Source organism: Musa acuminata, chromosome BXJ1-1 (assembly GCF_036884655.1).
Source record: "Musa acuminata AAA Group cultivar baxijiao chromosome BXJ1-1, Cavendish_Baxijiao_AAA, whole genome shotgun sequence".
Taxonomy (NCBI): Eukaryota; Viridiplantae; Streptophyta; class Magnoliopsida; order Zingiberales; family Musaceae; genus Musa; species Musa acuminata.
This window is the reverse complement of record NC_088327.1, coordinates 20324543-20337919: the sequence shown is the minus strand read 5'-3', so window position 1 is coordinate 20337919 and position 13377 is coordinate 20324543. Positions and strand designations below refer to the sequence as shown.

The following is a 13377-nucleotide window of genomic DNA, read 5'->3' as shown; positions in this document are numbered from 1 at the left end:
GGGTCAACACCGGGAGTAGAAGGATACATGACATCATATTACCTCTCTCTGTTTCTCTCTTCTCGTTGCCATAATTTCCTCTTTCTTAGCGTTCTTGATATGGCTTCACCATACAGTAATCCATATTGCAGAGTTTGCTTTCACAGCAAGTATGGGATCTCAACAACTTGTCGATGCACATCTCAACTGGTGGGAGCAGCACTTGGACGATGATTTAACAGTAGTACTTGATGTGATGTCAACTTTGCTTGGTGTTCATGTTGCAGATCTTTCCCATGTGTCAACGGAGGGGGTCCAACCCCCTTGAAAGCCACACATGAGCTGTCGGTTCTCTGCATGGAGAGTGGTTGCACAGGTTGCAACATCACACCATGGGTAGATGTCGGACGGATAGAGTTAATATATAGTTACGGATGAGGAACTATGATCACCCAACAAGCCAGTGAGTGATCGACCTCTGAGGTTGATTCTTACTCTACCTGGCCGACCGTGGGGCTTTTCTGGTCATTCATGGCAGTGAGCATCTCGGATCACCGTCATGGGAGCATGCAAAGGCATGCATTGACTCCGATGCTACCGGACAAATCCACATCCAAGGATATGATCGGAGAATGTACGCCAACTTATTCAACCGCAAGGAACGTGAAAGCTGCTCGCCAACAAAATCTAGTCGCGTAGGATCGTAGAAAATGGTTTTGCCGGTGGAGGAAGTCACCGCCGCCGACGGCATGCGTGTCGCACCGAGGCATGACCGCCAATCACTCGATTCCATGCGAAGACGATAAGGGCTCGATCCGTGTCATCTCTCCACCACTCTTTCTGCAACCACAGCCGACCATGTTGTCCGCAAACCGTAATGAATGCAAAGCTTGTCTTCTTGTCCCTCTAACATTAGCCATCGTCACACACTGAACCAAACATAGGAAAAGATGACAAGTCGGGAGCTTATTATGATCCTGTGCTGATGAAGCAAAGGATGGACAGAGTCGGAAAGTGCTCTCGTTGCATCCACCAGAGCACTACTACTAAAGCAGTTCTACACTCTCTTCGCTGCTCTCTACTAGACTTTTTGTAGTTGGAAATGATGCTAAACGGTGAAGGTAAGAGTCGAAGTCCGGCAAGTTAACTCACCAAGCAGGAGCATAAAAGCATGATTCTGATCGCATGCAAAATGAGTCGTAATCTGCTGACGAATAATTTCTTATCATAACATACAGCAAGATGAAAAGAAATGTTTGTATTGCGCATACGTGATGACCACTTAAAGGGAGTCGACAAAAGAGAAGACATCTCATTCTTCTTCAAAGGTAAAGGTAATGTTGGCGTCATGCTTCACTTTCTTACCCTCTATCCGATGGTTGACCTTTCGAAGCGCTAAAATATCATGTAATATATAAACATTTGTCCTTTCGAATAAAGGTTGACAAATCAGAATGAATATAATAATTCCATTCTTCTTTAATTTCTTTCTTTCTGTACCTTTCCTTTGCGGCCCAGCAATAAGCTTGCAATGTCAAAAGATGCAAAAAGGACTAATGGATGGAGCAATCAAATCGAGAATGGTAACCTTCTTGTGCATAATGTTCAATTGAAACCTTCTTGTGCATAAAATTAGGTCTGATCCCCCACCTATTTATTTGCAAGATATCATCTTTTTCTAGTGCCAAACTCAGAGAGGACCACAATTGGTGGTGTGAATGTGACAATTGTGGATTCTATCTTGACATGGGATTCAAATCATTTCCCATCACCATCAACATCCTCAAATATATGGTGGAACCTTTTGTGCACCCCCATGTATTGTATTTTGTGACCAGCATCTCAACTACCCCTCTCAATTCTCACTTAGTGACCTCAGTTCATAAGAAACACATATCCTAATGGTGTCTTATTTTATATAATAATAATAATAATAATAATAATAATAATAATAATAATAATAATAATAATAATAATAATAATAATAATGATGATGATGATGATGATGATTTCTGACAAGCTAAGAAGAATAGAGAGTTGAGATTTATCTTGATTAAAATGTGATAGTAATTTAATTCTATTTTCCTCTATAGCTACGAGAGATCGAACCCTCAACCTACGAATAATGACTTAAATGCCTCATCCAAAGAAATGTTTCCTATTAGATGAAATCTATAAGAAAAAAAGGATTTCTTGTTGGGAGGATAACCTTAAGTTGTTTTCTTTTATATAAGTGGTGGGTTGAAAATTTGAAATTGGAAACAAGGTGAATATTCGTATGAGCTTTTACCCTCCTTTTAGTTCATAGCCAATTTAGCTTTTGCTCATAACATATTATGATTGGAAAATTTAGATCCAGTATTAAAACTCTCAATTTGTATGCATCGTTCTACTTCTGAAATAGATTGCACAAGTAATAACTCACACATCATAAAACATGTAGTAGGAGCCATTGCATTCCTATCCACTAAACTAAACCCATAGCTTCATGATCAAACTTTTGGACCACACTTGAGCAGTCGAAGGCTTGTCCTCATCTTCTGGACAATGTTTTCTGACATGCAATTTGTCATTACGTACTGTTCATTTATCATCATCCTCGGCGTTGTAACATCAAATATGTTATCTTCGTGTTTTGGTGACATGCTATCGATGATATTGTTCTAAAGGAAAAATAAGACGAAACCAATAGTGAAGTAAAGAAAACTGTAGTTTGTGATTGATAATTGATCAGATATGGCCAAATCAGAAGTTAATGACAACAGTTTTGCACTGATGATGAGATGGTCCCAATGCCAATACATTTCGACTGTCCTTATGATTAGATCTATGCTGACTTTTGTAGTTTAATCTGCATGATGTGCACTATGTTTAGCTTGAAAGGAACATCATGTTGTGTTAAACAGTCGACATCATGGTTCGCCTACCAATGATGAGCTGTTAGGTGGAGAGTAGAGTTGCTCTTGAAGAAAAATTTGTACTCATGACTTGAATGTCAAAGGTTCTATCCAATGAACAAAATGATATAATCATTGAGGTGACTGATTTTGATTTCACCATATACATAAATGATTTTTTCTGACATTTTGGATCTTGTCCTAGAAAATATCTTCTTCTTCTTCTTCTTTGTGGATGGGGACATCATTCATGGTCGTCACTTGGGCATCCAAGTCGATGCAAAGAGACTCCAGAAAATATTCTTCACCTTAAAAAGTGTTAAATCTAGATATTATTGTTTAAGGTAGTTCACATGAAGTCCATGCAATTTATCATCATCTTCTTCGAGTGATTCATGTCCTAATTCAGTGATGTGCTTGCTATTTGTTCCTATGCATCATTAATAGTCTTGGTTGATTATCCAACATGACCATCAGAAAATCTGACTTCTCTTCTTCAACGTGTAACTCATCATGAGCAACTCGGAAATCGAAAGATGAGACACTCATCCCACAGCATAATTAATTGGCTAGAGATGAGTCTTGGTTGATCATCATACATGACCATGAGAAATTGAACCAAATCTGACTTCTCTTCTTCAACGTGTAACTCATCATGTGCAACTCGGAAATCGAAAGATGAGACACTATTCCCACAGCATAATTTATTGGCTATAGATGAGATGAAATGCTCATCACAATCTGCTTGAACCAATTACCCATAGTTTTTGCCATGTTAGAGTATTCATTTTTCATGGATCTCTCGTCGCATCTTTTGGAAATTTCCATGGATCTCTTGGCACAAATTTGCCTTCAAACAGGAACACATCCTGCATATATCAAGTTCACTTCTGCCTCAATTCCTTGCATCTGAAGTAGCATACCAAAGCTCCATTGATGATGTAAGCAATCGCATCAAAAGAGGATATACACAAAAAAAAGAAACAGTAATTAATAAGAAATCAAATTGTGTAAAGAATGCGTTTGTCGCAAGATGCTACATATCACCTGAGGAACCATGTGGAAAGAGGTAAAACTATTATCACATCATCTCTCCTAAGTACATTTTCATAAGCCTTGTATTTTGTTGCTCTTTCTGCATTTGATAAGCTGAAAATGCAGAGGCAGCTAGAAACAAACATTACCATCTTATTACTAAAAGAATGTGACTCCTCCGGAAAGAACTACAAAATGACGCTACATGCTCCCATTTGAGTTAGATATCATCAGGAAAGTATGTCTTCTCCACAAAATGGTGATATAAAAATCTGCCACATGATATTTTGGAGCAGTTCAGCTTCATAAAGAAGTATGTCGAGGCCCATCTCTATTAGAACTTTTAGAAGTAATCTGCAGAACAGAAGGTGAAATTCTTATAAGAGAACCTTGAAACATTTATCAAAAATAATGAAACAGCCTAATTATTATGTTTAACTAGTTTAATGTTATTTCCAGGAAGCTTATGGTTAGTAGATCTTAGATTTGGCAATAAACTTAGGTTCTTTCATCAGCTCTATAACTGCTCTAGGAAAATGTTTTGACTGCAAATAATTATACGTTATAAACCAACAATGTGCATAAATAGAGTGGAAGTACATGTGCAATTCCCAAGTGACGGCAAGCATAAGTAGCACATTAGAATTGTGCAGAAGATCTGGCTAAGTATTTCAACTGATTAAGAATTGTTTCCCATGGAGGATGAATTTTTAGTTTGCAACGTACCTACTGTTCTGCAGCCTTTTCGTCGTCTGCAGTGTCGGAGGGTCTCCATTTCCTATCACAAGGAAAAAAAGTCCTTTTCTCATCAGATTCCTCCTTATTTAGCTTCTGATCTATAAGATTCAGCAACTCCTGCAAGCCAACCCCTGTAATCGCTGAAGTTTTCACGCAATTGATGGTTTTGGATTCATGATGATCTCCTGAATCCTTCACATCACATTCCACCAAGGAGTCAACATCTTTGTTATCAAAATTTTCCATAACCTCTTCAGTTGAAACATCAGAAGCAATGTCGCCATCATCATAATCATCATTATCATCCATATGCTCACCACAGGAGAACTCAGATGCCACATCGTCAGCATTATCCAGACTTTCTTCTTGTGAAAATTCAGAAGCCATGGCATCATCATCCTCATCTACAGGCTTACCAGATGAAGGATCACATGTCATATCATCCTCTGGGTATTCTTCTTCATCTTCACCTATTATTTCTTCTTCACCAAAACATTCATCAGCTCCACCGTTGCTTTCAAGAAGATCAATCTGACACACAAAATTTGTCATGAATCATATCTTTAATCGATTCATTAAGTAAATAAGAAAAAAGTAGTTCTTGATGTCAATGTCCATCATGAGCACAGTAGTACTTTGTTCCAAACTTCAATCATATTTTTAATCTTTTCCCCTGACACACCAAGCTGTTGCAGCACTTGAAGTACAGCTTCACGTTGCGCATCAAGATCAGGTGAACTAGAGTCTAGTACATGCTGTAGAGGTTACAAACAATAGCTATTAGCTGTTTAGTGATGATTGCAAAATATCTGAAAGTTACTATGCTAGGCAGGAGTAAAAGAGGTGACAGCTACACAAAACACAAGATCATGTACAAAGTTTCTTGATTAATTAGTTAGTTCATGAAACATGCTGTTATCCACTATTCAAACAGGAAAGTGGACCCTTCAGCATTAGCACTTAATTTTATATCAACATATTAAATATTTCAATGATTTTATGCTATCTATGATGCTTGTGGCTGATCACCATCTTGCTCTTGAATGTCAGATAAAATTGCATAAGCAAAAAAGCACACACATAGGACATTGACTTAATCTGAAAGCAGGGAGCATTTGTGTATTCTGTAACATAAGTTCAACTGACGCAGATGAAGATTGCCGAAATAGGTGATTGAGAGCTAATTTTATAAAGAGATATAGAGAATACATATACCTTCAGGCATCTAAAATATGCACCTTACAAGAAAGCCGAGCAGATTTAATTTGGTAACTATCATCAGAGTGTAGAAGGTCCAGAAAATTTCAATGGGCTAAATTTTTATTATAGATCCTCATCGAACATACTAAATTGTGCTTCAAAAGCCTAAATTGATTTTGAGCAATGAAATCCAAAACTTGTTACCGAGAGTAACAGATTCACCTTTGAAGGAACTCCACAGTCCATATCAATGGCATGTTAAGAAAGATGATAAAAAGGAGGATTACAAGAAAAATCTGCTAGAACTTCAAGAAAATGATATTTTGTCTGTTCGCCTTCCAGAATATAAATTTAATAACTCTGCTAGAACAGGGTGGCATCTGACAACTGCAACTAGGTCTGGGGAAACTCTCTTTGTTTTGTTTTTCCATTTGGTTCATACACATCCTCTGCCCATCTATAAGTTCACAACTCAATACCCTTAGCTCCTCAAGAATATCATAGACACCCTTCTGGAATTAATAAATTTCATCAAATGCCTTCCAAATTTCCAGACAGCATAAACATATTTGAAAAGGAAAATGTATATATGAAGAAACTAAAAAATTATCAGTAGACAAACCATGACATTTCACCCCTTTTTTTGGCATTTGTCTGTAGAAACAAAAAAAAAATCCAAAATTGTTTTAGATATCTGCTTAGCATTTGACAGAATCCAAAAATTCCATTCCCAACCCATAACCCTGCAACAGTTGGCAACAAAGGAAGCAAAATAAACAAAACCAAAGCCCCCTTCCCTGTTTCAAAAGTCATACACTAGGAAATTTATGGCAGGATGAGGAGCTGGTATCTTGGACAACAAGCAAGATATTTCCCACCGTACTAAACTGACATAACTTGGCTTCCATTACTTTATGACTGATATGAAGTATAGACATTTAAGTTACAATGCAAGTTCTGCATGATCTGTCACATGCAATCGCCATATATTACTGATATACAGAATAATTCAGAGGTGGCTATATCTTTCTTGCATTGTGTATTATCCTAAGTGATGTACCTAAGTGCCGTAACAAGTGCTAGCAGAACTTACAATTAACTCAAACATTTTTTACTATGTCATTTTCCATCTCAAGAAAGCAAACTTGAAAAGTGATGGGTTTCGGTTATGTATTCTAATTCATAATTAGAAAAGAGCATACCACTAATAAATCTGCTTCAACCACTTCTTCCAAGGTTGCATGAAAGGCCTCCACTAGCTGAAATACATGGACTTTTGTCAAAAAGCAAATGGAAAGGGTCAAACTTGTTCAGGTGACATTTAAAAGTTAATAATAACTGACATTGATATTACCTGTACAGGCAAATCTGAGATGAATCCAACAGTATCACTAAGAAGCGCCTTTTTCCTGAGTGCCAGCATAAGCAAAGATTTCATTACATCAAAACAGGCTAATAAAATTTCACTTCCTATTTAAAGGGGCCTTAACCATGGCAACAAAAACCACAATAGTATTACCCTGACGGAAGGACAACACTTCTTACTCGAGGATCCACAGTTGCAAATAATCTACATCAAGGCAAAATTTCCCATTAAAATTCAGCAACTTATCACATCAATATACCACACAATTAAACCATTTTTATAGAAACAAATAATTACAGTTTGACATAAATGCCTACAAAGAAACTACTAGTAGCATGTAGGAATACCTATCATCACTATATAAATCACTTTCAGAAAGAGCACTGACTAAGGTAGATTTGCCCTGCATACACAAATTTTAAATATAAGTATCCCAGATCAAACTTGGTAGCAACAAGGCAAGAGTAGCTAGAAACTTCTAAGACTGAAAATTGAATGTAATCTGATCCCTTTTTCCACAGGTCAAAAGCAAAATATATTGTAGTTAGGACAAAGCAGCTTTGTTTAGACAAGCTAAATTTCAGCAACAAGTGCAATTACATACAGCATTTGTATATCCAACAACAGCAACAGTTGCTAGGCCCTGACCATATGAACTACCATGCCTTCTACGTGCATAACGTTGCAGAGACCGTGTTCGTCGAACTTCCTCAATCTGGGATAGTATATGGATTCGTCGCTCTTGAATTCTGCAGGTTATTTGATGGAAGAGAATCTCTAAGCATCATTTCTGAAAATTAAGCATGTACCAAAAAGAGGTGAAGCAAACAAAAAAAATTCATCCATCAAAAAATTTGAAACTAACCTCCGACGTTGAAGCTGCAGTTCAGTTTCTCCAGCACCACTAATAAAGCCACGGCCTCCACTTCCTCTCCTGCAGAAAAAAGGTCAATGATGAATATCTACGATAGTTGTCAACCATTACTGCATATTAAACATAGAACAAATCCTGTTAACTAGTTCTTGATGTCTCAAATCTAGTATAATACTAAATGCAACACCCATGATAATATTTCCAACAAGTTCTTCCATATTACATTGATCATTAGAAAAAGTTTCTCTTTTTCATGCATAGCCATCTTTAGAAATGTTTACAACTCCCTCTACAAACAACAACAACAAAGCCGTAAATCCCAATTATCTACGGTCGCCTATACGAATCTTTTGCTGCCATTCAAATCGGTTAAGATTCATTTTCATGAGATCTAGCATAGTTTTGCACTGATTGTCAATGACCTAATGCAACCCTACACCTTTTTCATTCGGGATTGGGACCAGCATTGGCGGTGTTGTTTACAACTCCCTCTCTACATAAAAATATAGAATAACTGATCTGAGAGAATATCATGCCAATATGGTCTGACCACCTTATTAAGGTGCATTAATTGCTATATCTAGCATAATGTCAACACCAAGGATGGTGCAGTGCCAAGCATGTGCTTGGCCAATAGCACGTAGCCCGTGCCTCTATATTGCTGGTATGCCAGCAAGCAGCACCCTGGAAAAAGCACTCAGATTTGTTGCTCAGAATTTTGCAACACCTGTATGATGTAAAAAGCACAATCATATTAACCACTAAAAGAACAAATTATTCATACCCCCGAGCACTAACAACTTCAGCTTCTCCACTTGTTCCAAAAGTCATCCGGCCACCTGGACCACGAACTCGTACAAGCCTTGTCCTCTTATACATAAGAGCTGCTAACTCTGACTGTGACCATGAGAATAGCAAATTTGTAAGTCATCTTTAAGTGACATGAACATTCAGCCAAAGAACAGACAAGTGTAATGACAGAAATCATGACCACGATAAAGAATAGAACCTTTCTTCCATGAGAAACATATACAGGCCATGGAATACAGTGGAAAAATAGAGTTTCAAATCGTCAGTTGAAGGTTGAAAAGAAATCATGGAGAGCAATCAGAAAACAATACCTGTAATTTTGCTTCTTTTGTTTCAGCATGAGCATTGAATATCTCTATAATAAGACCAATGCGATCTAAGACTGGTTTCTGCCATGAAACCTGCCGATTGAAATTAAGGTATAAGCAGTAGCTTTGAACATTTTTTGAAATGGTAAAACAAAAGATAACCTCAAGCCTTTCCCAAAAAGAAAATCCATTATAACATGTGTATATGCAAACTCACCTCCAAATTGCGCTGCTGGATCCCAGAAAGAATTGCATTAACAAAAATTGCATCTATTGCATTCTGTTCGAAAAGATGAAGAAGAATGCAACAAGATGGAAATATCAAAAACAAATAAAAATCAGTCAGATTAACAGGACAGAAACATCTCCATGCATTCACCAAAATTAGAAAACATGCATGTTGTTTTTGAAAGATCATCTTTCTTTACACAAGTGACAGACTCTTTTATAGGCAACAAACAAGACATAAAAAAATATCATATAAGCAAGCCACAAAGATTTCTTCCACTAGTTTTATTCCATATGCATCTCATCACATCTCTAGCACTTCATATATATGCAAGCCTAACCCTCATAAAGCAAATCAGTTTACATAAAGAAATTTTATATAATGAAGCTCATCTTCTCCTATTTGGTTCAACAGGGTGACAAAGACAAAACAATTAGTTCTTCTTTTGTCATCCAGCTATCCCAATAAAATCCATAATTAGTCCGGGCAAGACCTGACTTCTGCAGAAGATAAAGGCGTTTGTGATCTTCTGGATATCAGAAATGTGGCACTCCCCTAACAAGGAATCGAAAGTAGAGGTCAAAGCTTTTGTTAAATGCCACTCTGTATAACCTAATCTGCATTTACTTCTGAAATTTTGATTTTTTAATAAATTATTCTCAGGAGGACTTGTGCAAGAATCTTGCTTGATTGTCGAGCAAATTCAAACAACAAATGTTACAAGCATTTAAAAGTTGAAATAATTAGGAAGGAGATAAAATACATATGTCAAAATCTTTTTAATGAAGATAAATTTTAAAAATTAGGGTGTTTAATAAAAAAGGCCTCTTTTCTCACTTGTTGCCAATTAAAATATTTTTTTGGTTATGCCCCACTCTAAGGTCCCCCTGTGACATTTGCCTGGTGTTTGCATAATGCACATAAAAGGTGCCTAAGTGGGGAAAAAAAAAGAAACCAAAATGGAAGCCTTAAGTGGGAAAATCCAAGAAAAAAGGGGTCTTTTTGGGTAAATCCCCTCGATTAATGTATCCAAATTCCAAACCACTAAAGTTTTAGTGATGTCATAGAACACAAGAAATATGAATTTATTTATAGAAAAGATTAATTTTGAAGATGTACCTCTGTCTCCAAGGCCCTTAGTTCGCATTTGACATTTTCAACAGTCCCCCGTCCAAAATATGTGTCTGCCACAAGAAAATTGCACGTATGACCAATTTAACCATGTTGACAGGAACAGTATCAAGAATATAATCTCAAAATTGAACAAGATCCATACGACATACAGCAAAATAATATTCCAAGACTGAACAATTCATTTACATACGATGTATTCCTCAATGAATCCACAACACTCCATGCTACATGATTTTCCCATTAGTGAATTTCATGACATTGTTCATTTATCCCTTGGCATGCTTTTTGCATTATATAAATAATTGTACAAACCAAAAATTTAAATATATTACATTTCCATCCTTTCTTTACCAACAAATAATTATCAGAATTATTACAATCTTAATAACTACTTCAAAGTCATTATCCAAATTCTAGATTTTTCAAGCACAGTTATTCCATGATTAAAAACTGTGACTGTGCTCAGAAACATAAATTTAACCTCAACATAAAATTTCAGAAAGAAACTCCTAGGAATAAAAGCAGAGGATTACTTTAAGAGTCCATAGAACCTGAACGTTTGCAAATAAATAGAAACCCATGTCAACCTTAAAGAAGAATGTTATTACAACTGGACAGAATTGTAGAACATTGTGAACAAGCATCTCAAAGACAAGTACTAGCACATCGGGTTCAAATATTAAAAGTAAATTTGAGAAGACAGATAGGGCAAAATCTGCTTAGGGATGAAAGGAGTTCAACTTGCAGAACAAATGACAACCATGTGCAATGACATCCATGTGCAAGAATTTCAGCTAGCAGTATGTCACTCATCCCAATAGACACAGAATAGATGGAAATAATTAATGGTGATTAGGATAGCCTATGCTATCTCTTTCTTTGAGCAACATATGCTTGCCTGTGGAACAATATCTTCGTTTTCCTCCAAATAGCCTAAGCCTATCTCCCCTGCTCTTCATTTCCTTTTCTATTTAAGTTCAAGCATACTAAAAAACGGACCAATGAGCTTGCACTACACATGCCACAGATCAATTCATGAGAATAGATGGAAATAATTAATGGTATCAAACAGCCTATGTTTTCAATTTCTTTGGCAACATATGCATGCCTATGGAACAATATATTCCCTTCCCTCAAATAACCTACGCTCATCTCCCCTGCATTCTTTTTCCTTTTTTGTTTAAGTTCAAGCATACTAGAAAAAAGGCAAGATTGTTGGACCAATGAGCTTGCGTTTACTTGCCATAGATTAATTCACGACGAAGTGAGGATTAGAAGGTTGGTGATGTGCTCTCTTGTTGGATGAAAATTCACCAACCGTTGCGCTTGGAGAGAAATTGGTCCTCAACTCACTTAATTATGTCCTTCACGTAAACCGTCAACCATTGAACCGACACTAAGAAGGAATCGAAACAGAAGTCCTAAGTCAAACCTTATACGACAAACGCACCCCACATAAAAACCATGGAGAACCATCCAAGAAAGTATTCAAACTCCACTAAATTCTCGATCAACTCGCAGACTTTATATAAAAATGACAAATTTGGAGCATAAGATGTCAAGGACGGGAGAAGCTAACCCGAGTGCACCCTGAGGGATCTGGCACCAGGGTTCTGCACGACGAGGTGTGGCGGCGGCTCCTTCGAGCCGTAGTCCTCGGCGAAGACGCCGTCCCTCCGCTCCTCGAGGGAGTTGGCAAGATTGAGCGCCTCGGAGAGCTTGGAGTGGAGGAGGGAGTCGGGGCGGAGGCGGGGTTGGACCACGAACAGCTTCGGCGGATGCGTGGGGTCGCGGCCGAAGAGGGAGACGCCGGCCCCGTCGCTTTCATCGGCCTCCGCGTCCCCACCGCCGCGGCGCCTGCGGGAGGAGGAGGTGGTGGAGAAGGGGGCGGAGGGGGGTGAGATCGGGGGAGGCGGGCGAAGGAGGGGCGGCGAAGGAGGAGGGGACGAGGAGAAGGGGGTGAGGAGGATTCTGGGGAGCGATCGTAGAGGGGTTCGAAGGCGAGTGATGGCTCTCAGATGCAGCATAATAGCGTTCGCTCTTCTTCTTCTCTTGCTGCTCGGCGGAGGGAGCGGAGTTGGGCGGCGAGGTGAATGTCGGGAAGCATCCACGGCGAATTTAATGGGACTAATTGGGGTCAGCGTAATTACTTTAAAGCCCCTACCAAAGTGCGAAATTTTATATTCATCCTACAAAACTGTGAAATTGAAATTAATCTGCAAAAATTTTGTTGAGGAAATTTATGCACAATTTCAAGGGCAAAATTATACAACCTATAATTTATTATATTACTATATTAAAAAGTTTAGAGCATTAATTAGTATTGATCAATTTTAATGAATAAAATTACGAATTTTGTATCCATTCTGCAAAACATGAAATCCAACTTAATTTCAAGAACAAGAAGTTGGGGGGTATTTATGCAAAATTACAAGAATAGATCATATAATTTATAAGAGAATTTAATTAGTAGCCAAGTGATCTTAGTGAAGGTTATACTCTAATATACTCCTCTAAAACTATATATATATATATATATATATATATATATATATATATATATATATATATAATTAAAATTGCTAACAAGAAGTTTGCCTTATCTAAAAAATGATAAAAAAGCTCCAAAAATAATAAAAAAAAATTTAAGGGTGTCATTTTGTATATGTTTTTTTTCCCCAATTCATTATTGATGACAAAAAATTGACTTAATTTTATGACATGTGTAAATGAATCAGCTCATTATTATTAAATATAAGATTATATATAAAAAAATGTTTAGAAAAAAAAATGTAGTGCAGGAGACT

At 37.3% G+C, this 13377-nt stretch overlaps 1 protein-coding gene across 1 annotated transcript; it reads right to left on the bottom strand.

The window, feature by feature from the left end:
- Window positions 1–3851: 3851 nt before the first annotated feature.
- On the bottom strand, window positions 3852–12670 carry LOC103999617 (GTP-binding protein At3g49725, chloroplastic). The gene is made up of 14 exons (XM_009421415.3): window positions 12150–12670; window positions 10556–10620; window positions 9425–9487; window positions 9211–9300; window positions 8874–8986; window positions 8081–8149; window positions 7820–7964; window positions 7563–7618; window positions 7369–7419; window positions 7204–7258; window positions 7052–7108; window positions 5285–5404; window positions 4638–5180; window positions 3852–4265 (listed from the first exon to the last, which is right to left on the bottom strand). The coding sequence occupies exons 1-13, from the start codon at window positions 12595–12597 to the stop codon at window positions 4638–4640; spliced, it is 1875 nt and encodes a 624-aa protein (XP_009419690.2). The 5' UTR covers window positions 12598–12670; the 3' UTR covers window positions 3852–4265.
- Window positions 12671–13377: the final 707 nt, after the last annotated feature.

What these genes read in the sequence shown, in the direction of transcription:
- LOC103999617 (XM_009421415.3), bottom strand. Translation starts at nt 12,597, where the DNA reads ATGCTGCATCTGAGAGCCATCACTCGCCTTCGAACCCCTCTACGATCG. An exon ending in GAAGTTGTTAGTGCTCGGGG is followed by an intron (nt 8,150 to 8,873) that starts GTATGAATAATT and finishes TTTTTTCTGCAG; the next exon opens with GAGAGGAAGTGGAGGCCGTG. An exon ending in TTGTTGGATATACAAATGCT is followed by an intron (nt 7,619 to 7,819) that starts GTATGTAATTGC and finishes TTGTGTATGCAG; the next exon opens with GGCAAATCTACCTTAGTCAG.